The 27,587-nt window shown below is 53.7% G+C and overlaps 1 protein-coding gene across 1 annotated transcript in view; it reads left to right on the top strand.

Moving 5' to 3' along the window:
* Positions 1-21,150, top strand: part of BCR (BCR activator of RhoGEF and GTPase) — a 121,435-nt gene extending 100,285 nt beyond the window's left edge. Inside the window, exons 16-23 of the mRNA XM_059140602.1 lie at positions 1,450-1,581; positions 13,030-13,089; positions 13,723-13,832; positions 15,549-15,688; positions 16,476-16,610; positions 17,323-17,428; positions 17,882-18,044; positions 18,395-21,150. Of these exons, the coding sequence (XP_058996585.1) occupies positions 1,450-1,581; positions 13,030-13,089; positions 13,723-13,832; positions 15,549-15,688; positions 16,476-16,610; positions 17,323-17,428; positions 17,882-18,044; positions 18,395-18,484 (936 nt within the window). The 3' untranslated portion in view covers positions 18,485-21,150. The remainder of the gene's footprint in view (positions 1-1,449; positions 1,582-13,029; positions 13,090-13,722; positions 13,833-15,548; positions 15,689-16,475; positions 16,611-17,322; positions 17,429-17,881; positions 18,045-18,394) is intronic.
* The last annotated feature ends 6,437 nt before the right edge of the window (positions 21,151-27,587 follow it).

The following is a 27,587-nucleotide window of genomic DNA, read 5'->3' as shown; positions in this document are numbered from 1 at the left end:
AGCCCTATGACCCGACCCTCTTGGTTTCTGGAAGCCTGAACTCCGCCAGCCAGGGCTGGGGTAGGGACCTGATTTGCCTCTCCCAGGTGTTGGGTTTGTAGAGTTTGCTGCTCTGTTCTCCTTCACTTTGGAGAGCTGTTACATTAACTCGCTTACTGTCTTGCCTTGAGCCTTTAGGAGTATAGGAATGGTTACAGAGTGGTTAATATTGACGAAGCCTCCAGATCTGTGAGAATGCCATTTCCCAGTTTCTGGAGCAGCTGTGGCCCTCAAAGGCCTCATGCTTAAAGATGTGGGTGGGGACATACCACGCAACCCCCCTGCAGAAAAAGCGGCTGAGTCCCACCTGGCTGCCTGGTCCACCTCAGGTCGTGTGGCTCATAGAGCCGTGGGACCAAGCCCCCAGCTCTCCTTTCTTGGTGTCCCCTACTCTGATCATCAGACTTGATGCCTTAGCAGGTCTGAGGGCATGAGGATTGACCAGGCATAATAGCTCTGGGCATCCCTGCAGAAAGGGTGGTGGTTTCCGTGGCAAGGGAGCAGCATAGCCATGTGGAACCACCAAAGGCTTTGCTGGGAGCAAGAGGGCTGTGACTGACAGGGTTAGTGAGGGAGGGGTTGTGGCCACAGCACAAAGGGTTCAAGTGCGAGCCAGCAGTAGAGGCTCAAAGAACCAAGGCACGAGGGTTCTAGACCAGCAGGTCACCTGGTGGCCAGCCTGGGGGTACGTCTGGATCCTCCAGGGGTGTTACGTGTTCCCAGCACACGCGCCCTCCACACCCCCATGCGGGCTCAGAAATCTCTCCTTTTTTCTTTTCCGTCACCTTCTTTTCCATTTCCCCACCACGACCCTGTGCTGGCAACAGCACTGGTGTGAAACACAGAATTTACTGAAGCTATCCTGAGGTGATGGAGGAGAAAGTTAACACCACACGTCCTACAGTAGACAGCTCCAAAGCCTACAGGAGCAATTCTTTTGTCTCCTCTGTCACGTCTCTGGGGCAATTTTTTTTTTCCCCTTTCAAATACATTGATTTTTTTAGAGCAGCTTTAGGTCCAGAGCAGAAAGGACAGAGATTTGCCATAGAACCCCGTCCCCAAACATGCAGAGCCTTCCCCACTAATCGGTGATTCTATACTGACACGTCATATCACCCAGAGTCCACAGAAAACTGCATTTGTGACCAACACCCCTGAGCTTCTGGTGAAGGTGCTGTGGGGACTGCCCTTTGACATTCTGGCTTCAGGAGTTTGGATTAGATGTTAGAGGTATTCAGAGCTTCAGAAGCATCCAGGCTGGGCCACAGTGGGGCACTCACAGGGAAGTAGCTTCTAAGGGTCTTCGTTGCAGGACTAAAGTGGAGAGGGTCTTGAGGCATGGATCCTTCTGGGGCAGTGAGGAACCCACTGGGCGTCCCTTCCTCTCACAATTCTTTCTTGGGACTTCAGGAATTTGAGATTGAGCTGGAAGGCTCCCAGACCTTGAGGATACTGTGCTACGAAAAGTGTTACAACAAAACGAAGATCACCAAGGAGGACGGCGAGAGCACAGACAGGATCATGGGCAAGGGCCAGGTCCAGGTGAGGCCTTCCCGCTCCTCTGCTTCCTGCAGAGTCCCTCTGCCCATCGCTGTGTCCAGCACACCCTCGTACGCCTGCCCCTGGGCCGGCCCACACCCTCTGCCGGATGCTCGCCATTCTTTTCCCAGTTGACCTGGGACACAGAGACGGTTCAACTCCAGGGATCAAGGGCAGGTGCTCCCAGACTTGGAGAGGGACCGTCACAGGTCCTTTCCTGCTCATCTCTCTGTTTGAGTGTCTGTCCTGCCCCATCTTGTCCCCAAAGGAAGTTCAGTTTGGCTTGTTCTCACAGCCTGGGCTTCAGTTCCTCCATGGCCTTGTGTTTCCTGGGCCTCACCTGTGCAGTTCTGCACGCCACTGGAGGAAGCCCTGATATCCGTGTTCCTTGTGGGCCTCTTACCAAACCGGGCCAAGCAGGTTCCTCCCTGCCCTGCCCTGGGCACCGACTGCTCCAGCTCCTCTCCTACCCTTCCACCCCCCCCCTCCAGTAAAGCCTCCAGCAGGAGTGGGCTGGGCATTCCAGGTGAAGTGGTAGAAGGAGGCTGTCCACAAAGCCCCACCTCTCTGCCCTGAGGGCAGGACATTGCTTTTAGTGCTGAAATTCTGAGCAGCATGGATGAAGGAGAAGGAGAGTGACTCACCCCTGAGTAATTTCGTCTTCTTGGTGGGGAGCACATATGTTCGTCCTTCAGAGAAGAGCAAGTCCTCACTTACCTCCAGACCCCCCTCTCTGTTTTGCCCGGTTCTCAGGTTCTGGTTCCCTAGGTTTTCACAGCTGCCTGCTTTCCTACCCTGGAAGCTTATTTGGGAATTCAATGGCTCAGGGCCTCCAGGGACCCCCTCATACCCTGTACCTGAGACCAGGTCTAGAAGCAAAAATGCTCCTCTGACTGCCTTATATGTAACAACTCCCCCCACCCCCCCACCCCCAGCCAACCTACCTTCCAGCGGACACCACCCCGTAGCCCACACCTTCCCAGGAGAGCCGGCCCAGGGCCTCAGCTACCCCCGACAGAAAGGAGCTGGGGCTGGACTGGCCTGGGGCAACCGTCCAACAAGTCCACTAAGGTTTGGGATGCACACTGGGGATCAGTCGGGTGGCCTTGCCCAGCACAGGAAAAGTGGGATTCTTGGCCCCTCTCTCAGATGGTGTAACTGGGGCACAGGGGCCCCCAAACAGACCAGGTTGGGCTACTCACAATTGATAAAATCCAAAGGCAGAGAGACGAGAGGTAGTGAGACAAGAAAGGGATTTACTTCAGTGAGGCCATCACTGGGAAGACAGCAGGCTAGTGTCTCAAAGACTGTCTCCAAAATGCTAAAAATACCTGCGGGTTTACAGAAGGCAAGTGTGGGACTAAGGGCGGTGGGTGCCTGCAGGTGGGCAGTGAAGGTCAGGTGGAGCACTGTCCTGGGGTCAGTCACGCGAGGTCTTGCTGAAGTCAGGGCAGTCCTCACTGCTCGAGGGGAGGGCTGTGGTTCTCATCATGGGATCCTTTCCCCGCAGGGTCTTTCGCCTGAGTTAAGAGATAAGCTGGAAAGAAGAAGAGTCTGGAAGCACTGACTGAGGTTGAAATGGAGGTGTTTGAAATGCTTTGTCAGTGAGCATGGTCTTTGAGGGCCGACGGCTGGTCCAGGGCCACCTGGTAGATGTCCTGCACAGGGGTCCTATTGTGGCTTGGTTGCTGAGGGAGAAGCGTATGGTTCTTCCTTGTTCCCCGTCAGCCTGATAAACCATTGAGCCAGTTGTAGGGGTCCTGGTAGCGAAGGGCTTCTGGATGGAAGAAGGAGGAACACAAGCTGGTGCTTTTCAGCTCTTCCACTTTTGGGATCCTGTCCAGGGATCTCTGACAAGTCAGGTTCGTTCCCCAACCAAAGTCACCCCCTTGAGCTGGACACGAGTCCCGTGTTGATGGAGGCGTGCACCAACTGCGAAGTTGGGGTGATGTCTGGGGGCTGGCTCGCATGCTCAGTGCGGATCCTCACCACTCTGCAGCTCATGTGCATTGACTCCCCAGTGTCCTTGAGATCCAACCCCATATTTCCACATAGGTCTTATTCACCATCTTGGCTCAATAGAGAGTCCCATGGACTGAGTCAGCCACTTCAAGGGACTCTTCTCCTTTTAATGGACACAGACTTGTTTTCCAGATTTTGCTGTTCTGGGAGCATGCTGGGGCTGGACATCTTTGAGGACTGACGTGTTTTGGCACCTGGTGGGCAACGGTCACAGCTCTGGCCCTTTGAGTTTTCAGGCTGTACTCTGCTGCTCAGCAACTAATATGTTCCCCTTGCTCGCCCTCCCTTCTCCCCTCCATAGTTGCATCTGCCCCCAGCCCGGGCGTCCCTCCCATACACCCATTCCCTGACCCCCCGTCTTTCAGAGAGCCCCAAGGCAAGCTGAAGATGTAGATGGACTGGTTGTCTGGCTCCTTTTTTAAGTCCTTCTGAAAGACTGAGGGAGGCCCAGATTCCACCAACCTTTCACTCAATTCATCCAAATCCTCCAATGCTAGAGTCCCAGGGGTGGTAGGATTTGCACTGTCACTGGGTAATCGGGTGTCTCAGTGGAAAAGAAAAAAGAAAGGATATTCATCCTCTTCTTGTACTGTGTTGAGCCGTCTGTGGAGACCCTTTGCCTTGATACTACTGGATATAAACAAAATATTCTTTTATGAGCACAGCCTATGCTCTCAGACACACTAGGGGTGCCAGGTGAGCTCCCTGCCCTGTCCTGGGGAAGAAAAGAGCAGTGGGGTTGTGGGGGCTGGCTTGGGACATCTCTGAGGTTCTCTGAGGGGTGCTCCTCAGTGAACACTTTCCATTTCTGTTCCTTCTGGTAGGCAACATAGGACAGGAGTGGACTCTGCTTAAAAAAAAAGAAAAGAAAAGAAAAAGATCGTGCCTGATCTTGTTAGAACATTAAGGTTGACTGTATTCAGCAGGATGTAAGTATAGGGACCCTGCAGTGAGGTTTTGTAGCAGGGGAGAGAAATGGAGCCCAACTCTGAATGTGACAAGGAGAGAGGGAATTTATAGCCAAGAAGCAGGGTGTGGGGGGATTGTTGGTTGGAAGCTACTGAAGGGAAACATCAGGGGTAAGGGGAAACATCAGGGGTAAATCAACCTAACGGGTTCTTTTCTGAAAGGAGGCCAGGGCAATCAGACATTACCCAGAGGTGATGATGGGGGGGGGGGGGCAAGGAATCTGGTCACTTGTCGAAGTTCATCAGCTATCAAAGATATCAAGGGGTGATTTTTGCTAAAATTGAGCTCGTGGGACATTCCCAAGAATAAGGTCTAGTTGGAAAACAACTCAGAGCAGCCTTCCTGGTGTTGCCCAAGGGAAACCCTTTGTCCACTCCTTCAGCCCCAGTGCACCTCCTGGGAGCTAGGGCAAGTCACCACTGCCTGCATAAATGTATTTCCTCCCGTGTAAACTGGAGCCGGTTGCCATGGAGCTGGCCATGGGGGTCTTCAGTGGCTGCTGCTGGTATTATTACTCAGTGTCGTCACTGTTGGTGGAAGAAGGCGGGCTCTGGCTCTGTTTCTGCTTCCATGGAAGAGCTGAGTGAGTGGGAAGAGCTGAGTGAGTGGGAAGCCTGGTCAGCCAACATCGGCCAGGAAGGAATCCCAGCATGACGCAAGGTCCGTTTGTGACTCACACAGAGTAGGCAGTGGCTGGCCCTGCCCCTAGAGACCCCCATTCCTGGTGGGGCCTGCTTACAAGCCAGCATCCCCAGGAGCAAGAAGGCAGGAAGTCAGAGGAGGAATGGTGATGACCCCCTGTGTCCCTCAACTCCCCCAGATACTGTTTTCTGAGTGGGGCTTTTCCCAGCAATATCAGGCCCCTTCCAAGTATGCCACGTGGTTGGGACATAGAGCCCTGCCCTCCCCGTTGCTGGGGGTCTGGGGAGGGGGGTTGGGAATAGCATGGCCTTCCCCCACCCAAGTGCTACCCACCCCCCACATATGTACATTGACTAAAAAGTTGAGTGTAAAGCCCTCTCTGTGAAATGGAGAAGATGCAGCACCCCAGGTGTGTTTACAGGGAGCCAGGGAGAAGTCCAGGCTGGGAAGGGCAGAGGCCGGACAGGCCCCTCTGAGGGCCAAGGGATGGAAATCAAGTCTCTAGCAAAGCTGCTCACACACCTGTCTGGGCAGAAGGTGTCAGAGTCATCTGGGGAGCCGAGTCCCAATTTCCCGGGGCTTGATCGGGCTCCCTTTCCTCCTCCACGTGGTAGTGATGAGCTGAGGGTTCAGGAACCACCGGTCTGAGTCTCAGGTTCCACGTGGTACTGATGAGCTGCAGGTTCAGGAACCACCGGTCTGAGTCTCAGGTTTCGGCCCTTGCTCTTCAGATGCCTGGCCAGATCCCCACTTCCCCTCCTAAACAATGGCATTTCCACAAGAGGAGGATGGAGGGCTCCCCCTCCTAAACCCAGGATGGGTGAATTGGTTTGTTCACAGCATCAGGCCATCCCAGAGAGAAAGGCAGAAGGACCAAGTGTAGAACAGGGACACAGCCCTGGGGGCGCCAGCTGTTCAAGAAAGAGTCAGAGACTCGCAAGCCTGAGCCCTCACGTGCAGACAGGTGCATAGGGCCCCACTGATAGTGTTCCCTGAATCCGAGCAAGCAAAGCCATCCCTGTCCTATCAGCAGACACCAAGAGCCCGCTGTGCCGCCCTAGTGATGAAGGGCCTCCTGCATGTCAGGCCTCAGGGACCCCGAGAACAAGAAGACATGTGCCCCTATGTTTCACGGAGCGGAGAGTCTCAGGAAGGAAGGATCTGCAGATGTGCTGAGAGCCAGAGCAGGCCATGACCTGGGGTGGCTGCGTGGCTTGGATGCAGTTATTTGGAGGGAGTCAGAGGACAGGGAAATCTTCACTGAGTTGGGGTCTGGGTCTGGGGCTTCAGGGGAAGGATTTTCCCAGGTGGAAATGTCAAACGTCCTATGTTCTGAGCTGAGCAGGAGCACAAGACTGATGAGATTGCATCAAAGCCCAGAGAAATTGGAGCCTTGCAGTTATTAGGAAGTCCTTCTTTCCATCTTTCCCTGCTCTCCTCCGTTTGCCGATTTTCTGATGCTAAACCCCCTCCACGCTGTTTCTTCTCAGTGATTAACTTATATCAAACCCTAGAGTTTTGTCTTCTCCCATTTCTCCCGGTATTTTGCGTGTCTCGCGGGGCTCACCACTCATTCCAGTGGGATCATCAGAGTTGTTTTTTCTTTCTAACATTTTTTCTGAGTCTTGGATGAGATTGGGGCCTCGGGGTTCTGGTTTGTCTGTTTTCAAACTTTGTTTGAAGCTTTGTTCGAAGCTAGTGCTTGGATTGGCCGTATGTGGGTTCCCAAACTCTGCCGGCCCGAGTTGCTTGCCTCGTGAGTGGAAACCTGGTTGGATATAGACCGACAGGTCCAGCTGTGCTCCCCCTTCTGGGGGTGCCCGGACACCCATGCTCCAGCCCTCACCAGGACCTTAGTGTGAGGTCTTACTGTGAGGTCTTTCTGCTCGCAGGCATCTTTTCCTTCCCCCACTCCCAGCAGCTGTGCGATGTGGGGACACCACTAGCACTTGTACATGCATGACAGCCTGAACCTGGAAGGAACCAAAAGTGTCCATTAGCTGGTGGGTCCGTAACCCAACCGTGGTATATCCATACAGAGAAATACAATGCAGCCATAACAGGAAGGACTTTCAGATACACGCTTCATGGGTGGACTACGAGGACATTGTACTAAGTGAAATAAGTCAGACAGAAAAGAATGAGTGACCTGGGATTCCACTTAACAGGAGCTACCTAGAACCAGTGAACTCCTAGGGACTGAGAATAGAACAGAGGTTCCCAGGGGCTGAGAGGGGGTGGAAATGGGGAGTTACTGCTTCACGGGGATGGTGTTTGGGATGATGATGAAGTTTGGCGGTAGATGGTGGTAATGATTACTCAACATTGGGGATGTACTTAATGCTACTGAATTGTGAACTTAAAAATGGTTCATTTTATGTTTTATACACACACACACACACACACACATATATGTGTATATATTTTTTAATCTCTAATATTTATAATGTATAATATTTTATGTTATCTATTATATATTTTATAATATATAGTCATTGATGGTTATAATATATAAGGGTTAATATATAAAATATATATTTTATAATATATAATATATACATGATATACATTATATATATTTTTTAACTTCCAATTTTTAAAGAGTTTTAACTTCTTTAAAGAGTTAACATGTCCACAGGGTGAAGGGATGGACATGGTAGCCCAGACTCAGCGACTTGCATCCTTCATGAAATCCCCCACCGCTAGAGGGACAGTCAGCCCCTGTGGCATGGTGGGGAAGCCACCTTTGGGAGGCTCAGCACCCTCACCCAGAAGAGGGCAGGTATCTGTCACCCGGCCATGCCAAGTGACCAAATGTTTAGTCTGTGCCAACCCGTATTGTAATCCATGTATATGAAAAATGTTTATGTCATATATCCCATATACACGTGTCTTGACACGGAGGTACCACAGCAAATGAAAAAGAAGAAAGCCCTGTGCTTGGGGCCCGTACGAGAGACAGACATCAACGAAAGTGAAAATAAGAGCTGTGGTCAGGCAGGCAGGAGATGGGGTTTGGGGAAGATGTGGTTTTCAGCCAGCTGGTTGGGGAGAACAGATACTGTTAGAAAGGAACCAAGAGACCCAGCCTTTCATCACCAAACCACACAACGGTCCATCCACACAGACACTCAGCACGCTACGGCATCCTGCTATTGGGCGGAGGGATGCCTTCCTGGGTACCTGTTGGGAGGGCTGGGGGTTGCTCAGAGATGAATGAGATACAGCCCCTGTTGTGGGTAAATGAGCAAGGGAAGAAACCCTTGTCACCTCTGAAACCTCCCTCTCTGGGAGAGGTCCAAAGTGTCTCTTGTACCAGACACATAAAACAGGTAAGATTGTTTAATAAACTTATGAGGAAGATTTTAGGCTTTAAAAGCTCTGAACGTGTAAAAAACATGTGAGCAAATCCTCCTTGTCCAGATTCCCCAAGATTTGCCCTCAAGAAGCGTACCTCTGTCCTGGTGAAGAAAGTGTGGCCATGTGACCTGGGCCCTCCTTGCTGTATTGTGATCCATTCTGGGAGCCTATATCTTATTTTCTTCAACTAGCATGACATACAGTAACTCCATCTTAAGTATACAATTCAGTCATTTTTAGTAAATTTACAGAGTTGTGTAACTCTCACCAACAATCCAATTTTAGAATATTTCCATCCCCCCAAAACCATTTCATCATTCCCATTTATAATCACCTGATGTTCTTACCTGCAGACCCAGGCTGATCTGCTTTTTTGTCTACAGATTTGCCCATTCTGTGTATTTCACATAAATGGAATCATTCTGTATTATGTGGTCTTTATGACAGGCTTCTAACACTGAGCACGTTTGTGGGGGTCACCCACATGCTAGCAAGTATTGGTTATGGCCGGATCGTAGTCCATCCTATGTATCCATTCACCATGCTGTGTTTATCCACCAACCAGTTGATGGACACTTGGGTTTCCAGCTCGGGGCTATTACGGTTAACACTGCTGTGAACGTGTGCACACAAGTCTTGGTGTGAACGGATGTTTTCATTCTTCCCGTGTGGAAACCGGGGGTGGAATTGCTGTGTTGGGCAGCCAAGTTTAGCTCTACGAGGATCTGCCCTTCTTTTCCAGAGTGGCTGCTGTATTTTATATCCCCAGCGGCGGTATCTGAGGGCTCCTGTTTCTCCACAGCCTCCCCAGCACTTGTTATCATCTTAGATGTCCTAGGCAGTGTTCCTTTATCCATTTAAGTGATGCTGGAGCCTGGTGGGGACCAGAGAAGGGCAGCAAGGAATTAAAGATGTGGACGCTGGAGCTCAAGAGAACAGATTGTAGCAATAAGAGCAGAAACGGGAAACCAGATTTCCCTCCCGGAGAGATTTCTCTGGGTGTCTCTCAGAAGACCCATTCCAGGGAGGGAGTAAGGTTACAGAGCACACGTGGGAAACCCTTTTGGGCCGTCCTGGGTGGTGACAGTGGACACAGGGAATGGGTATTGCCTCCTTTGGGCGGTTTAGTCCTGCCTCTCGGGCTGAGGGCAGCGCCTGGTCCTCAGCAGAGCCACCCAGACATGCGGGGGCAGCCATCCACCAGCCCCACCGCCTACCAGTGTCCCCCCACCTTGCCCAACCCCGGGGAGACAAGCTAGAAACCAGCCCTTCCTCCAGAGAACATTGGTGAGCAGAAACCGCCCCCCCACACCCGCCTAGTCCCTGTCCCCCATCCCCCAGCAGCAGCCACATTCCTTGCCGAGACCTTGAGACCCCGAGGGGCCCCCACGGGCGTCTGGAGCACCATTTCCTGGTCCTCTCTCCTCAGTCATCTATTTTCCCAGATCCCAGTCCCGCCTTGTTTACTTCTCTGGTCCTTGAAATAGCCGCACGAGAGCGCGTGCCAGCCTTGGATGTCGTTTGGAGCCCGACTGCCCCAAGCCTTGGGCCTCATCATCGTGTTATTCTTCATGCTGCTTCCGCTCTGCTCGGCACACTCTGTTCTTTGGAGCCAAGCCAGCCTGGGGCCGGTCTTTCCCACTGGAGCTGCTGCAAGTCCTGGGGGCTGGGTGAGGAGCAGCCTGGCAGCTCCGTGGGCCAGGTCTGCACTCTGGAGGCCAGCTCCTGCCACAGCCTTTGGGGCCAGGTGGCGATGGGCCTGGACCTTGGTGCTGGCAGTGGGCAATGACAGTGAACACCCTCCATGGGGCTGGCTGTGCCAGGGGGTGGGGGATGCGGGGGGCCGTGGGATGTCTGCTTTGAGTCCAGGCAAGACTCCATACTATTCTTGGTGTCCCTGACTGGGGTGGTAGAGGCTCGGAGGAGGGGGGTGTCCCTAGAGCACTTCCAGCCATGAGGCAGGCAGGCTAGCCAGGCAGACACATGTTACTCAGTGTTTCCAAAGGCACCCACAGGAAACCAGCCACTTGAGAAGGAAGCTTGACTTTTCTGGGCTTTAAAGAAAACTGACTCGGAGTTCCCGTAACCAATAGGCTGCTGGTGGGGGATGGGGCTGTATTTTCCAAACACACACAAAAAAGGAGAATCCAGGGGTGATCGGAAACTTTGACCTTGGCGAGCCAGGCTGCAGGGGTGGGGTTTCCCGACCAGCATGGTCAAAAGGCAGTGGAGGCCGGGAGCTTGTCACACTCCTGTCCAAACACGCTCCTGTCTAGCCACATCGGCCTCTCAGAACAGCAGGGCCAAGGATGCGAGAGATGCTGTCTGCCCCCGCCGCCATACAGGGCGTCCTGCGGTACTTCCACCCCAGCCGGGTGGGCCGGAGCCGGCTGGTCTCTCCCGAAAAGCACTTGTGTGCTCGGGGCACCGCCCTGTGGACCTACATCCGAAACCTCGTGTGCAAGGGCAAGGTGGGCAGAGGGGTGTGCCATGGTTTCCCGGGGGAGGCCATGTCGGGGCAGGGTCCCTGCTGCCTGGATGTGGTGCTCCTTTGCTCTGCTTGCTGGCTGCATTGGGAGAGGGGCCCAGGGATGACCGTTCCCAGGAGGGACAGGGAAGTGAGGGTCTCCTGCTGAAGCTGCTTTTGTGTCTCCCTTTAAAGAAAACTCCCAGTGGTGGTATGAAGCTCTCCCTTTGCTTAGGAACAGAAGGGACGGTGTCTGTCCCTTTCCTTCCCGGACAGCTAGAGCACAGGAGTTGGGGGTGAGAGGCTGGCGGTGCACCCCACCTTTACCTTGTCTCACCGTACCTGGTCTGGTTGAGAGTGTGGGGCCCCAGCATCATCCCCTCATGCCACCCCTGGAGGAGGCCATTCCCCCAGCTGGATGCCTGGGATTCGCTCTCTTGGGGAAGTTGGGTTTTCCTTTTCTGAGTAGTTTGTGACTGCCTGGTCCCTGCTCACAGGCCCTGCCCCTCTGTGGCCCAGAGGTCTGGCCCCTAAGGAATGAGAACCTGTGACCCTACAGTTGCAGGAGGGAGACATTCTGCCACCCTTTGTTTTTTCTGTGTCATTCTGTCCATGCATTTCAGATCTTTGGGGATGTTAACCAGTAGGCCCTTGAAGGGGAGGTGATGCCTCGCTGCCCCTGCCAGGAGTGCCTGTGCTGAGCCTCTGTGCCAAGCAGTGTAGGGAGAGAGGCTCAGGTTGCAAACACCTGAGTTGTAGCTGCCACTGGACCTTCTTTCCTGTCCTGCACAAGGCCCATGTGGCTCTCACCCCTTGGGTCTCTTGCAGTGGGTAGATACGGGATGCTTGTTCTGAGCACCCCTCTGTACCTGGTGCTGTGCTCAGTACTGTCCGTGTGTGTGTGTGTGTGTGTGTGTGTGTGTGTACGTGTGCATGCATGCACACACACAAGTTGGTGTGTGCAGCAATTGCGAGGCACAGACCCTGCTCTCCAGTGGTGTGTCTAGTTGCAGACATGAAGTGAGTGATAAAATCATAAGGCCCTGCAGGAGGAGCGCCAGGTTATACAATGTTGGACAGTGGCTCCCTAATCTGCCTTTATATCAGAATCCCTTGGGGAGGTTTCTAGTTAGATGAATCCCAGATTTCCCCTCCTTTCCCCTCGCTGCTGGTGCAACTCTGGGAGTAGAACCCGGGGAACTGTTTTTGAAACGAGATCTTCCCAGGTGTTCATTTGTCCAGCCCAGCCCAGTGGTGTGGAATGTGTGCTTACCAAAACAGGGAAGATGGAGTCCTCCTAGATGGGGGGCCCTTGGCCTGACCTTGAAGGTCAGGGTCTCATAGCAACATAGGCTGTGGGGTGAGATTCAGCAACATGGTCCTACAGGCTGGTACTCAGACAGTGCTGTGTGGGGTAGAAGTCGGAGAGGGTGCAGAGGGCCCCCCAGCACCCATCACTGGCTGTGTGATTTGGAGCTGGGCTCTGGGTCCTTCTGGTCCTGACTCTGAACCATAGAACTGGCCTGGACTGGAGACCCCTCCTGCATGGGCTCCTACCACCTAGCACGCTCAGGGGGGAAACTGCCCTCTGAAAGTTCCTGTTGAACTTGGGTTTCCCAAAATATCTAAGCCAAATGCTCAGCCTCCCTGAGCTGCACATGGCACCTGCAATGGTTGGTGAAGGGGAGTAAGTTGACCGCCAGTATGGACTTGAATTTCCCATGGGAAGGGACAGAGGGAGGAACAGGGCCCTGAGCCATGAGCCTGGGACCTGTGAAGTACAGGTTTGGGAGCAGGAGGGCTCTCAGTTTCCAAGGTTTTTCTAGCAAGTTCTCTGTCAGGACCCCTCTTGGCCTCCAGACAGAGGTGCCAACAGAAATCTAGCTCTAATTCCAACTTAGGTGTGGAGAAGGCACAGGCTTGGGCTGCTTCCTGGCAGGGTCTCTGTGCAGATCTCAGGGCACCTGATAATCCTAACTGCTTGCTTTCAGCTGGACCCCCAGGCCCTGCAGGACAGAGACTGGCAGCGGACTGTCATCGCCATGAATGGGGTATGTTGGCGCCTACTTTTTCCACAAGATGAGGGTGGCACCGATTCCTTCCAAAACAATCAGAAGGAGGCTAAGCCTGAGCTAGTGTCTGAGGTGGAGCATGGCTGGAGGAGGGAAAGGCACTGCAAAGCAGGGTCACTACGGGCAGGAAAGTATCCATTGGTGGCTGGAAAGCAATTCCCAGTGACCTTGAACAGGATAGGCGGGACCTGTAGAAACTGCGACCCTGATTAGTTTTCAGGGTCCCAGAAGGATTTAGACCTTTTTAAAAAAAATAACAAAACTATTACATACCAGAAAAGGTCTGGGCATATGTGACAAAATGTTAACATTTGATAGATAATTCATGACTTTTTGTTATGTTATTGTCTGTACTTTTTCTGTTGTTTTCTTAACTATTAAAAGCAGTGGGAGTTAGGGTTTGGGGGGCAGTGTCCTGCAAGAACCAACCCTTGAATCATCCTGACCGGTCCCGGTTCTTGCTGAGCTGGGCCAGGGACCCGCCCTACACTGGGATCTTAGCCCACTTGCTCGGGGAGGGGGAGTGATTTGCTAAGCCCCCTGCACCTCCGGGAACTCAAGACTGTGAGTCCCAGAAAGTTGAGAGGGCCGTGCCCCTGCCTCCCCCTGCAGATTGAAGTGAAGCTCTCTGTCAAGTTCACCAGTAGGGAGTTCAGCTTGAAGAGAATGCCTTCCCGAAAACAGACGGGCGTCTTCGGAGTCAAGATTGCCGTGGTCACCAAGTGAGTGGAGGGGGGCTGGAGTTCATATGTCTCTCATCCTGGGCACAGTGGGCACTCCTCCTCGCCAGGTGTTTCTGAAGGAAAGAACAGGTGAGGGTCTCCCCTCTCTGTACACAGTCCTCTGTGCACAAGGCCACCTCCCAGGCCCCCAGAGCACTCTATGTGCTTGGTTGCCTCCCGTGATAGGGTGAAACGTGGCCCTGTCAGCTTAGGAATATCCTCGCCACCTTCTTGCAGGTGGGCTCCCACACTACTGGAACTGTGCAAGGTCAGGGTTTTCTTCCCTCACTCAGAATCTATCCTGATCAGGGTTCCTGTAGAATGATGGCCACCTCGACCCCTTGGTCAGGTCAGCTGCCTGGAGAAGTCTATGTTGGAGAGCAGTTCTCAGGGACACAGATCTCTCCCTGCCAGGATCCATCATTCACTTCCTCCATTTGGAATCTGGCCATGCCCCTGACCTCACTGGTCGTCCGAGCCGGGGCCTGCGTCCGATGTTCCCCGGACACCTAATTGTGTCCAAACACCACTCCCCGCCCCCAGCTGCACCCCAGCTGTCCCCAGGGTCTGGGGCCTGAGCAGAGAGGACTATGTCAGCGGTTATTCAAATAAGTGCTGCTGATGGGGTGGCTGGGGAGGGAGCTTTGCTGGGCACCTGAATCCAGGTGCTCAGCTAGGCCAGAGCAGACACTCCAAACAGCATGTCTCCCGTTTCTGAAGTATTCCTACTCCAGGGTCCCGTGTAGAGGTACCAGCATTGTGCATTGTTAAGACGTGAGTGAATAGTGTTTAGAATCCCAGGATTCTGGGTGCTGATTGGAGGCAGACCTGTGGAGTCATTCATCCAGCAGATGGTGGTGGAATGACGCTGTGTGCAGGGCTTACCTCTCTCACCTCTTGCTGAGGCTTGGAGGGATCAGGATTCCCCTCACAGCAAGTGGGTAGCAGGGCCGAGACTGAGTCCAGCACCTTGTGTGGCCACCTGTTTGCCCAACACCTGGATCTTTGTAACTGACTTCCTATAGCTGATACCACTTCGAAAAGCCTCCTGACCTCCTAAATCCTGTATAATTCACAGGCATCCAGCTACCTTAGAAAGGCCCTAATAATGGCGGCCCCTGGGTGGCTCAGGGAGGTGTCTGACTTTGGCTCAGGTCACGTTCTCAGGGTCCTGGGATCAAGCCCCGTGGCGGGCTCCCCACTCAGCTAGGAGCCTGCTTGTCCCTCTCCCCCTGACCCTCCCCTGCTCGTGTTCTCTCTGTTTCAAATAAATAAAACCTTTAAAAAGGAAGAACAGGGATGCCTGGGTGGCTCAGTTGGTTAAGCAGCTGCCTTCAGCTCAGGTCATGATCCCGGCGTCCTGGGATCGAGTCCCGCATCGGGCTCCTTGCTCGGCAGGGAGCCTGCTTCTCCCTCTGCCTCTGCCTGCCATTCTGTCTGCCTGTGCTCGCTCTCTCCGCCCCCCCCTCTGATAAATAAATAAATTTTTAAAAAAAAAAAAAAAGGAAGAACAAAGCCTTCATAAGATGTAAGTGATGGTAATCATGAGCTCTCACAGCAGAGGGAAAGCATGCAGACAGGTCCGTGTGAGCCCAACCCTGGGGGCCTCCATCACCCCCATCTCCAGGTGTCCAGATGTTCAGACGGGGTGGTTCTAGCCTCACCGCAGCCTGAGCCGGAGCACCAGGCACTAAAGGCACTGCCTCTCCCCTGCAGGAGGGAGAGATCCAAGGTGCCCTACATTGTGCGCCAGTGTGTGGAAGAGATCGAGCGCCGGGGCATGGAGGAAGTGGGCATCTACCGCGTGTCTGGAGTGGCCACAGACATCCAGGCACTGAAGGCCGCCTTTGATGTCAGTGAGTGTCAGCCTGGGCAGCGCGGACTGGGGGTGTGGGTGTGGTAACCATGTGCCTCCCATGGCTTGGTTCATGCTGGCTCCATACCTTTCCTTTACTGTTTTAGTTTTCAAATGAAAAGAAGAGGGAGCGGTGGGAGGCGGTTCTGCAGAAGCCCATTCTCCTGTCTGAACCATGCGTGATGGGTCCCATGGAGTGGGACCAGGGGCTTCTGTGGGGCCACCCCACCTCATGCTGGGGTTTAGTCTGCTTCCACCAGCTGGAAGAGAGGTGCTGACCAAAGCCCAGGAGTCAGTGTGGTCTATTAGAACTTGGTGGAACTGCCTTAATCCCCAGATGAGGATGCTGAGACCCCAGAGGCTTCCCAGAGTAGAAGGGGGCAGAGACTGGACTTGGTGCCTGTGTCCTCTCCCCTCCCTGGCCTGTGACACCATGGTCCAGAGGGAAGGCACTGGTTTGAAACTCAGTATCTTAATGTTATCAGAAGATGCCTGTAGCCAGGTGGTCACTACAGAGCAGAGCACCCCCAATCCCTGCCCAGGCAGTGTCTGGCCTCCACCAGCCTCACAGCCCCTCATGGTGGCTCAGCTGCCAGGCTGCCCCTTGCCCATCAAGAGAGGACGCCTCCCATGTCAGAATCACTGGTGTGCTTGGAAGAAGATGAGCTGCTGAAAGGAGGAACCCCAAAAGCCAGCCTGCTGTGGACTGTGCTAGGCCGAGACAGGGAGAGCAGAGCCCTGTTTGGGATTCCTGAGTAGGCCATGCTTCATGTCCTCACTCCTTCCAGATAACAAGGACGTGTCGGTGATGATGAGCGAGATGGACGTGAACGCCATTGCCGGAACGCTGAAGCTGTATTTCCGTGAGCTGCCGGAGCCTCTCTTCACCGATGAATTCTACCCCAACTTTGCCGAGGGCATTGGTGAGCATGGGAGCTTCCCCTCTCTACCCGGTCCGTGTTTCAGTCCAAACTTGGTGGGTGGCAGGGGGACTGTGTACCCAGCTGGTACCAGAAGGCCTCTGCCCATCCTTACAGGGCCTCCCGTTGTCCGCATCCCTCCAAGTGGCCCCAGAGGGTGAAACAGCCGCTACCTCTGTGGACACACGGGGGTATGGGGTCCTAGAAGCTCCTTCCTCCTCACTGGAGTGCCTGCCCTGCTCCTCTAACCCCAGGTCCTAGTCCCATCAAGTGGGGCTTCAAGCCCAGCTGACCCTACGTCAACCCAGAGGGTGGTATCCGAAGTGGGGGTACTGGGGCCCAGGGGACCCAGGGTGATGAGGGAGCTGCCAGGGCCCCCCCAAAACTCCTACCCCTCTTCCTTTACGTTTCATTCCATGCTCAACTTCTCATGCCTTGGGCTTTTCCAAGCAGAAGGTGGGAATGGCCAAGCCAGCCAGGAGGGCAGCTATGCCTGGCATCTTCTGCCACTGGTCCCTGGGGTGCCTGTCAGCCCTCTGGGATACAGAAAAGGCACCCATCCTGGGGTCCTCACTGGGGGCCAATGCTGTGTGGGTCAGGGTGATGATGGGCCTGGTCTGTGCTCTGCCCTCTGACTCGGGCCCCAGGAGGGGCCTCCAGCTTGACTGTGACGCTGAGAATAACATCCCTCCCAATCCCCCCCTCCAACCCGCAGCTCTGTCAGACCCTGTTGCAAAGGAGAGCTGCATGCTTAACTTGCTGCTGTCACTCCCAGAGGCCAACCTGCTGACCTTCCTCTTCCTTCTGGACCACCTGAAAAGGTAACCCCAACTCTTCCTCGGGCCCAGGGTTCCAGGACCCCCAGGCTGCAGGGTAGTCTCTCTTGTGGCACACTGGCTCCTGTCGCAGTCCATGGCTCCTAGGGACCTTGCCACTCACCCGTACTCTCCAGTCTTAAGGGAGGAGTGAGATGCTTCAGTTACAGCCAGTGGCTAGGCTTTCTTTCCCCAGCAGGTCACGGCCCACAGCTGGCCAGCTCCCTGCCAGCCTCGGGTGCTCTTCATCCTCGGCTCCTCCAACCCAAAAGAAGCGGGGTGGGGTCTGCTTTCGGCACGACCAGGGGTGGGGTGTCTGTGTTGTAGAGTCAGCCCAAGGCAGAAAGATGGGGCCCACTGTCATGTTTCCTGAGTTCGGCGGGGTGGTCTGGCCCCTCTGTCTCACCCCCACTCTGAAAGCTGTGTCACAGTAGCACCCTCTGCTTTGGCCCCCTGCAGGGTGGCAGAAAAGGAAACAGTGAACAAGATGTCCCTGCACAACCTTGCCACAGTCTTCGGCCCCACACTGCTCCGGCCGTCAGAGAAGGAAAGCAAGCTCCCTGCCAACCCCAGCCAGCCCATATCCATGACTGACAGCTGGTCCCTGGAAGTCATGTCCCAGGTATGAGGAGACAGACTCCAGCTCACGCTGCCTCACCTCACAGAGGTGGCCTCTGCCTGGCCCTTGCGGAGTCCTGCCAGTCATTCCTACCCAGCTGTACAGGGAAGGGGGCCGAGATGCAGAGAGAGGGACTGAGGCCATGTGGCTGAGGGGTGGGGGGCGATGGGAGGACTCAGGCCACTGCCCTTCCTACTGTTCCTTCCTGGGGCTTCTCAGGGCTGGCTTGGTATTCCTTCAGGGATGCTCAGATCTCTTGCCAGGAGGAGCTCATTGTCACCAGCACACTCTGCAGCTATGAGCATCCCTCTGAGCCACTTGCCTCTCTCCTCCTCCCTGCTGTGCCCTGGCAGGTCCAGGTGTTGCTGTACTTCCTGCAGCTGGAGGCCATCCCTGCCCCAGACAGCAAGAGACAGAGCATCCTGTTCTCCACTGAAGTCTAAAGGCCCAGTTCCATCTCTGAGAGGCCGGCAGACCGGCCTGGAAACCTCCTGGCAAATCGGGCTATCCACAGAGCGGGAACCGGATCTTCTTGAGGAGTAATTGGGCCGCCTTGCCCCCAAGGGCTGGACCACCTGCCTAGAGACAGCTACCCAAGGCAAAAGGCTAAGTGGCCTGGGCAGTTATGGGCCTCGGGGCCCTTTGGGTCTGTGAGCTCCCGCCGGGCCTCAGATTGCGGTTTTCCATGCTGCCACCAGAGGGCGCCCCACGCCAGCATGCCTCGGCGCGCAGGCCTGGCCGTGGGACCAGGCGAAGGGAGTGGTTTCTACGAACTTAACTTACCAGAGTTTAAAAGATTTCTACTGGATCACTTGTCAAGATGCACCCTCTTCCAGGGAGAAGGGAACATGACCAGATTCCCTCACTATGGTGTCTTGAATAAACACTGATGCTGCTTCATACTGTGGGGGCCACAGCCCTGTCCCTGTGTGGGTGGGGGCTTTTCAGTTTCCCTGACTTAGAAATTTGACTCTGTTTGCTTAACAGGGTTTGAAAAGCTAAGTCAACACTGTGTAGCGTTTGACCCCTTTTGCCTCCTTCCTTTTCTTTCTTTCTAGAAGGAGCTCTGTCCAGATATGGGTCTTCCTATTCTGTCCTGTTGCTTTGTTTTTGCTATTCATGTCCCCTTGGAAGGCAGCTCCCCATGGAGCCATGTAATGTCTGTCTGTCCGTCTGTCCAGGACCGACATCAGGGGGAGGGAGGTCCAGGCTGTGCACTTTATGGCTTCTTCTCCAGAGATAGTGACCCTGTCCACTGCCTGCTGGGCAAAGGCTCTACTCTTCAGCTTCAAAAGGCCTCAGTCTCTCTGGCTTCCTCCAGCCCGTCACCCCCTCTGCCAATACCCTCCCTTCCCCTGATCGTCCCCCTCACCACACAGATCACTTCATTCTCTCGCTCTCTGCTGAACAAACTCAGTACTAACTTTTGTAAAGTTTCCTCTTGGCAGCAACAGCTTGCTGACAGCTTGTTTTAAACTTTGATCCGAATAGCCTTTTGATACTTGAATATTTTTAAGTTTTCTACATAGTTTCAAGTTTTTTTCCTAACAGATTCAGATACCTAATACGATATTAGAATGTACTCCATAGGCAGTCCGTGTCCCAGTGACATTTTGTCTTCCTCCACACTCCGGCTGTTTTTCTCAGGAGCCCATTCTAAAGTCTCCTGAGCATCAGGAATGGGGGAATGTTAGGAGCAGGGGGGAGCTGTTCTGCCAGCCAGGCTCAAGATGCTGGGCTCCTATCCCAGAGCAGGCGGAAGGACAGAGACACACACACACACACACACACACCCCGCCCCGGCCCCTGCTGCCCACCTCTCCTGCTCTCCAAATACCAGTACAGAAGCCAGGACATTCCCAGTAACCCTCCTGACCACCCAGCTTAGAAAAAAGAGAATGAGGGAGGCCACTAAATTTTGAAGAAACAAATCTATGAACAGTTGCTCTTTTTTTTTTTTTTTTTTTTTTTTTAATTAAAAGAAAGGGGTTAGGGTAAGGAGAAAAGAAACCAGGAGAAGCCAAGTTTCTGTGCTGGTCTTGCAAGAAGAGAGGATGTAGTGAACCAGAGGAGGGAGGTGATGGTGTGACTCAGGAAAAGGTGTTTACTTGTCACGTGATTACACCAGTACCTGGTGGCAATGTCCTATGATCCTTCCCATGTCCTGCGTGGCAGGGGTGGGGATGGGAGGGCTCACTTGACAAGGCAGTTCCTGCCTGAACTTGCAGCACATGGTTGTGGGGGGGGGGGGGGCATGTGCCCCCAAACATCTCCTCTGCTTATGGACCTGTTGAAGCGGGGAGGCAAGGGAGGCGACAGAAAACAGTCTCTTGAAGGTATTATGTCCACATACTGTATTTATTTCTCTGTGCTTTATTCTTGCAAGGAGAGCAGAGCCACCATTTTAACGTAATGCTGTTCTCCTGGGGAGCTTAGGGCAGGGAGTGGAGTCCTGTGCCCTCTGCACATTTCTGGATGCACGGGGTTTCTCAGGCCTCCAACTCCAAGCTGTCTCTGGCCTGGCTCCCCATCCCTGTCCATCTTAGCAACCCACCAGCCCCACAAGGAGAACACACTTGGCTTTGAAAATCTAAATCCAGCCCTTGTTTCTGTTCCCCTGGTGTCATGATTTGCATCTGTCGCATTGAAACTGGAAAGCAATATATCTGTGTCTGTGCCAATTTTCGTTCCCTCCCCCATATCCTCCCCCTTTTTACTTTTTATTTATATAGAATTTGTGCTGTTTAATGACGGAATGACCACTCTTTCTCGTGGAGCTGTAAGAGCGCTCTTTTTGCCGGGCCACAGTGGCGGCGGTCGCTTTGGGGCCCCCGCCGCCCATGTTGTCCCATCATATGTACGGGCCGTGGGTTGGTAACGCCAGCATAGGGTGCCTCGGGGCCTAGAGCCCAGACATGACCTTCCGCGAGGCTCGGCTGCTGGACTCTGCCGTGAGAAGTGATGCTTTCCCGCCCTGGCCCCCGAGTCTGGAGCTGTGAGCTCGGCCGGTCTCGGCAGCTGCATCTCTGCTTTGGGCTCAGGCCTCCCTATACCACCGTGAGGCAAAGGACTGCCCGCACTTCATTAAAGTTACCTGAGACTACTGGTATCAGTGGCAATTGCTCCATTCGGAAGAAAAGCCGTGATTGGAGCCGCTGGGAGGTGCCAGGGGTGGGCAGCAGGGGACAAAGAGGGCCCGGGTGCCTCGGAGGGCAGTACACACGGGCAGGAAGAAGCCAGGCCCCGTGGGGTCGACACACCACAGGCTGGTGGGCAGTGTAGGGGATGACCCCAGAGCCCTCTGGTTTAGGGCCAAGTGTACCGGCCATGCCATGCCCAGGGCCAGGAAGGGCTCCAGCCACACACAGCCAGACCCCTGCACTGGCCCATTGGTCTCCATGGTTTCTACTGGCACTGAGGCTTGGGGAACATGGGTCACCCTTAGCTGCCACCAGCCTTATACTCAGAATAAAGCCTGTCTGGCTGACAGGGAAGTTGTGCCCAGGACGGAGACAAGTGTGGGTCCTGGGTGCTGCTTGGGAGGAGCTGGGGCTGCAGCTCTGCTGGTAGATAGCAAATGGCCAGTGGGGGGTCTTCCTCAGACCCCCAGGGGATGAGGGTCTCCTGGTGACTCCCTGGTCAGCTCCCAGGGGCCGGGGCAGTGTGGTAGACTGGACTGATTCTCCCTCTGGCTGGCCACCCATCACCACTGCCTGTAGGGTATCACCAAGGCAATTTCACTGAGCCACGTGTGGGGCTGTCCTGGAGAGAGACGGGGCTGGATGGCAGCAACCCTTAAACACCAGCTTGTGGCGACCTGGAGGAAGTCACACCAGGAGTACGACAGGATGCCCTAGGGATGAGCCTCCACCTCCGAATCTCCAAAGGTCTCAGAGCCCTTTCCCACAGCACCCCCAGCATTTTTGCTCCCACACGACCTCTTCCAACACCCCTCCCACAGCCCCCCACTGTGGCCCCCACAGTGTATCCCCGAAAGCATTGTCTCCCAGCACCCCCTCCCACAGTGAACCCCCCCACACAGCACCCTCCCCCAGAGCATTCTCCCACAGTGCCCCTTCCCACAGGTTTAAGTATTAACCTTGGGTCTTGCCTGCACTGGAAAAGCTTCACATACATCATGCCATCCATCTGCTCTAACATCTGCCAATGAGGAACAGCCTGCCATTGGCCCTTCTCCTCCAGAGTATTTGATGCCTAAAAGACTCCAGTTAGCGTTAGCTCTCTCTATCCCTGTAGTCCTGGTCCTATTTGAAAACCATTAATAATAATAATAATAAATGTTAATGCCCTACTGCATCTCTCTTACTAGGATTTGGTATTTCAGGCCAAAGTTGACTGCACCCAAATGCCTAAGGGCAGGCACCATGACCAGCTGAGCCCAGGCCAGTGATCCCCAATCTGAGATCTACCCCAAAGGGCCCTCACAGGCCTCTTAGTCCAATGGGGACTTGATAAATGGGGAAACTGAGGCACACAAAGCCACGCCCACACCGCCGCTTCCAGTGTCTCAGAACTGGTCGATGAGCAGAGGCTAGGGTGTCTGTGTTCAACTGACCCCCAAGCTTACCCTGTTTCTGCAGGACTGGACAGGGCTAGACCTTGACCACCAGCTTTGGCCTAGACCTAGCAGTGCTCATGTGGGCACACGAGCTGAGGCCTCCAGGTGTCCCACACGCACACACTCTGACAAATAAAGGAGAGCAAAATTTTGTGTAGAAATCTCAGAAAAACTTGTAAACCTGCCCCCCCCCAAAAAGAATGCCTCAATTGCCTTAAAAGGAAACCTTTCTGTGGACTAAGGATAGGCTGTCGCAAATAGCCCTGGAAAGATAAACAGAAAAAGTGAGGGGGTGACAAACAGACCGGCTCTTGAAGAGGCCCAAATGGCCTCCTGGAGTAGCTGCCATGGGTCAGCCAGCAGCCTTGGGGCTGAGGGTCTCGCCTGGAGGAGGAAGGACTGTCAGTCCTGGGCGGGGGGGGGGGGGGGGGGTGTTGGAACTCTGCTGGAGGAGAGTTGGGGGGGGGGGGGGCGCTGCCAGAAAAGTTCCTGTGTCTGTCACGCCAAAACTTGCATCACAGAAAAGCCAGCCAGGATCAGGACAAACAGGCACCCATGTGAATGGTTTCCAGGAAGACAAGGCCCTATTGCCCCTCTCGGATGGGTCCAGATTGGGAAGGAAACCAGCTGCTTTGAGGGAACTGAGGCTGCTAATCTGTACACTCCCCAGCGAGATGCTTTGAGCGCCCTGGGCCGGGCAGCCGACTGGATATAACGCGGCCATGCGTCCTGGGAAAGGCCTTCTTGGGGCTTCTCAGACGAGTTAGCTAGAACAGTGAGGGCTCAGTCCTTGCACTGGCTCCTTTTCCACACCCTCCTGTGGCAGGGGGGGTGGGGGGAGACTGGTCCACTCCTGACCAGAAACTCTTCCTTAGGGTTTTCAGTCACTGTGTTGAAACCCGAGCTTGGCAGCTAGGGTTGTGTAAGTTCCAGTGGGATTCTGGACAAAGAGGGGGACTTAGAAATGGGGTCTAAACAAGTTCGGGTCCCAGGTAGCTGCCGACTGAGTGGCCAGAGAAGTGGAGGATGCCAGGATGGTGGCCAGCCCAGACCCAGGAACTCCCCAGGGATGAAGGACTTGAGTGACCACAGACACGTGGACCTCCCAAACCTGTGGCATAGCCCCCCAGGGCCAGCAGGGGAAATCCAGACCCACCCAGAGGGAAGCAGGTGCTCATTTAAATACATCTATAATTTAGGGGTGCCTGAGTGGCTCAGTGGGTTAAAGCCTCTGCCTTTAGCTCAGGTCATGATCCCAGGGTCCTGGGATCAAGCCCCACATTAGGCTCTCTGCTCCACAGAGAGCCTGCTTCCTCCTCTCTCTCTCTCTGCCTTCCTCTCTGCCTACTTGTGATCTCTGTCTGTCAAATAAATAAATAAATAAAATCTTTTTTTAAAAATAAATAAATATAGCTATAATTTAAATTACATGATGGGCTGGTATTGACAGACCCCCCTCCTTCCCCTCAGGATTTGCTGTCTCAGCTCTGATCTGTGTCTGACTGGTGCCCGAGTGAGCCCCACCCCCCACTCCCTCTCAGCTTCAGGGGGACACAGGTCAGAAGGAGAGAAAAAGAGGGGAGTAGTTGCTGTTTCTTCTACTTTTCTGAAAACAGTATTGACAATGTTGGGGAGTGGCGACCAGAAGATATTTGGACCAAGCTAAGGTATCTGTGACCTTTGTGTTCTCCATTAGGTAAACACTCCCGGGCTACACTACCCAGCTGGGGCCCTTTACCCTGGTGATGGCCAGGGAACAACTCCCAGGGCTCCTGGTCCAGGACCGATGACTTAGGGAGTTCTAACCCCTCCGGGCAGGCTGGTCTCAGGCCTCTGAGCTTCAGCCTCCACCCCATAGGTCCCTTTGTGCCAAACTTGTTCTCTGCTGAACCCATACTGGGGTTCCAGCAAGAGGTAAATCCCTCTTCCACCCCGCTGGTGTTACCCACATCCTCCAGACCCTCCCACGGCTGACCTAGAATTTTCCGCTATGTCATGACTGTTATGAATGGAATTGTGCTCCCCCGCAATTCATATGTTGAAGCCCTAACCCCAATGTGACTATATTCAGAGACAGAAGCCTATAGGGAGGTAATTAAATGGAGATCCTCGTCTGATAGCACTGGGGTCCTTATGAGAAAGGAGCACACACCAAGAGATGGATCTCTCTCTTCCTACACACATGCACACAGAGGAAAGGCCATATGAGGACACAGTAAGAAGGAGCTCGTCTGCAAGCCAGGAAGAGAGGCCTCAGGAGAAGCCCCTCCCTCCTGTGGGACTTTGTTATGCAATCTCAGCTGACTAATACTGTGGACTCTGTCCTTTGGCCCTTGGTACTCTGGAATGTGGAACCAAGCTTGGAATCCAAGTCTGCTCTGTGGGGGTCAAGGGTGACCACCCAGAGGGAAGGGGTTGTCACCCCCTCATCTAGGCCTCATTAGTGAACCTCACAGACAAACACGTAATTGTGGCCCCCTCTTCCCTTACAGTTGATGACAATCTCTTCTAATTCAGAGTCACTCTGTAGGTCCAGTGGGTCACCTAACCATAGCCACCATCCAGATATGGCATGTATGGGTCACCCCAAGTTAAGGCCCCCATGCTTGCTGGTCTCACTGTGAGGGTCTCCAGACAACGGTGAACTTTAGGGGCCAAAGCCCCCAGGCAATCTTTCCCTACCCCCTCAGCTCCTGAGCCTCAAGACCCCCTCCCTCAGAGTTCTAAGGTCCCAGCTCAAGGTCAGGGCCCATGCCTCCTGGGCCACGCGGGTGGGTGAGAAATTGTAGCACCTGTGAGGTTGGTCAAGGCTGACCCCAAAATGCGGCAGGGCAGGGAGGCCTCAGGACACTGAAGATTTCCTAAGCCCAGTGGAGTAAAACCCAATGGGAAAACAAGGCTGGGTGCTGGACAGATTAGCGTGCACTGCCAGGAGGCACATACTGTGGTCTTTGGCCGCAGTGGTATGTGGCCTCTGCTCTCAAGGTGCTTAGGACTAAAGCCACCTGTGTATCCCAGTTGGACCATGTGGTCCCCAGAGCAGGCTCCTGGTCACCATTCTCTCGGATTCTCCTTGCAAGAGCATTCTCATGTTCAGATAATACCAAGCTTTTGAAAGAGGAAGTGGCTCTTCCGTCGTCCCTGTAATGGGTGACTTGTGCTCCCTGCTCAAGGCATGTCCACCTGGAACCTCATAATTTGATATTATTTGGCATAAAGGTCATTGTAGGAATCGTTGAGGTAAGGATTTCAAAATGAGCTCCTCACAGATGAGGGTGTGTCCCCAAACCAACAACAAATGTTCTTGTAAGAGACAGAAAAAAAGACGCTGAGACAGGCAGGGGGAGTGCCATATGCAGATGAAGGCTGCGACTGGCGTGATGCATCTGTGAGCTGATGATTGCTGGCCTCCAGAAGCCAGGAGAGAGGCAGGAAACAGATTCTCGCTCCAAGAATCCAGAAAGAACTACCCCTGCTAACACCTGGATTTGGGACTTCAGCCTCCAGAACCGTGAGAGAACCCATGACAGCCTCAGGAAACTAATACAGTCACCTTGCTAGTAAATTCAACACCGTGACCAGATCCTGGCTTTCCAGCTTCTCCTTCTGTTCTCCCACCTCCTGTTCTCCCAGTGTGTTCCTGCTCAAAGCAGACATGGCTTGTCCCTCCTGTGTCCTGGGGCCAGAGGCTGAAAGGTTGGGGCAGGAGCCTTGGAGATAGACCGAGGGATCATCTCCAAACACCATACACAGCCCAGCCTGGGGGGGTTGGCCATCCTGCCTACTTCTCTCTTGCAGTGTATTCAATAAACTTACATCTCCTTTGTTCTGCCTTGGCTGAATTCCTTCACCACCTGTACCACTGGTCTCCACTCTGTTGGGATGCCCCACAGTTCCCAAGACAGCTGTCCCATAAACACACCCAGTTGGCTTCTGGCTCCCAGAAAGCAGAAGAAAAGTTAAAAAACAGCTCGTTCTTGACCCCTCCACCCACCTTTCTTCTCCTTCCTCATGAAGCTCCTGGGAACAGCTACCTGCCCTTGCAATCTTGCCCCTCAGTGCCCACTTCCTTTATGTCCAGGTCAGCCTGACTGTGGCTGGAAGCCAAAGGCTGTTCACGGTCCTGAAGCCTCTGACATAACTGCCTTTCCCTCCTGCTGGTCCTTTCCTTTTCTGGCTTCTGTGACCAAGCTTGGCCTGCTGACCAGTTTGAAATTAATTCCCCAGGGCCATTTTATGTTTTCTCAATGGGTGTGTCTTTCTTTCCTCCAGATCTTTCTAGAACTTCTCTGAATTGCTTTCAGGGTGCTTGCTTCGGCAGCACATATACTAAAATTGGAATGAATTGCTTTCAGGTTTTCCTGCAAAAACAGTGTGCTTTGGGTTCAAAACAGGATAATAATGTACTGTTATGTCCCTCTTTTTTTTTTTTTTTAAATTTATGGGCCACCTAGATGGTTCAGTCAGTTAAGTAACTGTCTTCAGCTCAAGTCATGACCTGGGGTCCTGGGATCAAGCTCTGCGTTGGGCTCCCTGCTCAGAAGGGAGTCTGCTTCTCCCTCTGCCCCTCTCCCCTGCTTGTGCATTGTCTCTCTCTCTATCAAATAAAATTTTTTTTTTTAAGATTTCGTTTATTTGACAGAGAGAGAGAGACAGCAAGTGAGGGAACACAAGCAGAGGGAGTGGGAGAGCAGGCTTTCTGCAGAGCAGGGATCCCAATGTGGGGCTCGATCCCAGGATCCTGGGATCATGACCTGAGCCAAAGGCAGATGCTTCACTGACTGAGCCAGCCGGGTGCCCCTAAGCCCCTCTCTTTTTACCCATTTGGTTAAAATTTCCCCACAGTTAATTCTACCCACAAAAGGAGAATTATTCCTAAAGAGCTACTAGTCCTGAACATGGTTCTCAGAGATGTGGGCATGTTTGGAGCCTTGTGTTGTGTGCAGAATCCCAAGAGGCTCCTTTGC

This window comes from Mustela lutreola, chromosome 11 (genome assembly GCF_030435805.1).
Source record: "Mustela lutreola isolate mMusLut2 chromosome 11, mMusLut2.pri, whole genome shotgun sequence".
In the NCBI taxonomy this organism is placed as follows: Eukaryota; Metazoa; Chordata; class Mammalia; order Carnivora; family Mustelidae; genus Mustela; species Mustela lutreola.
This window is presented reverse-complemented; position numbering and strand designations above follow the sequence as displayed.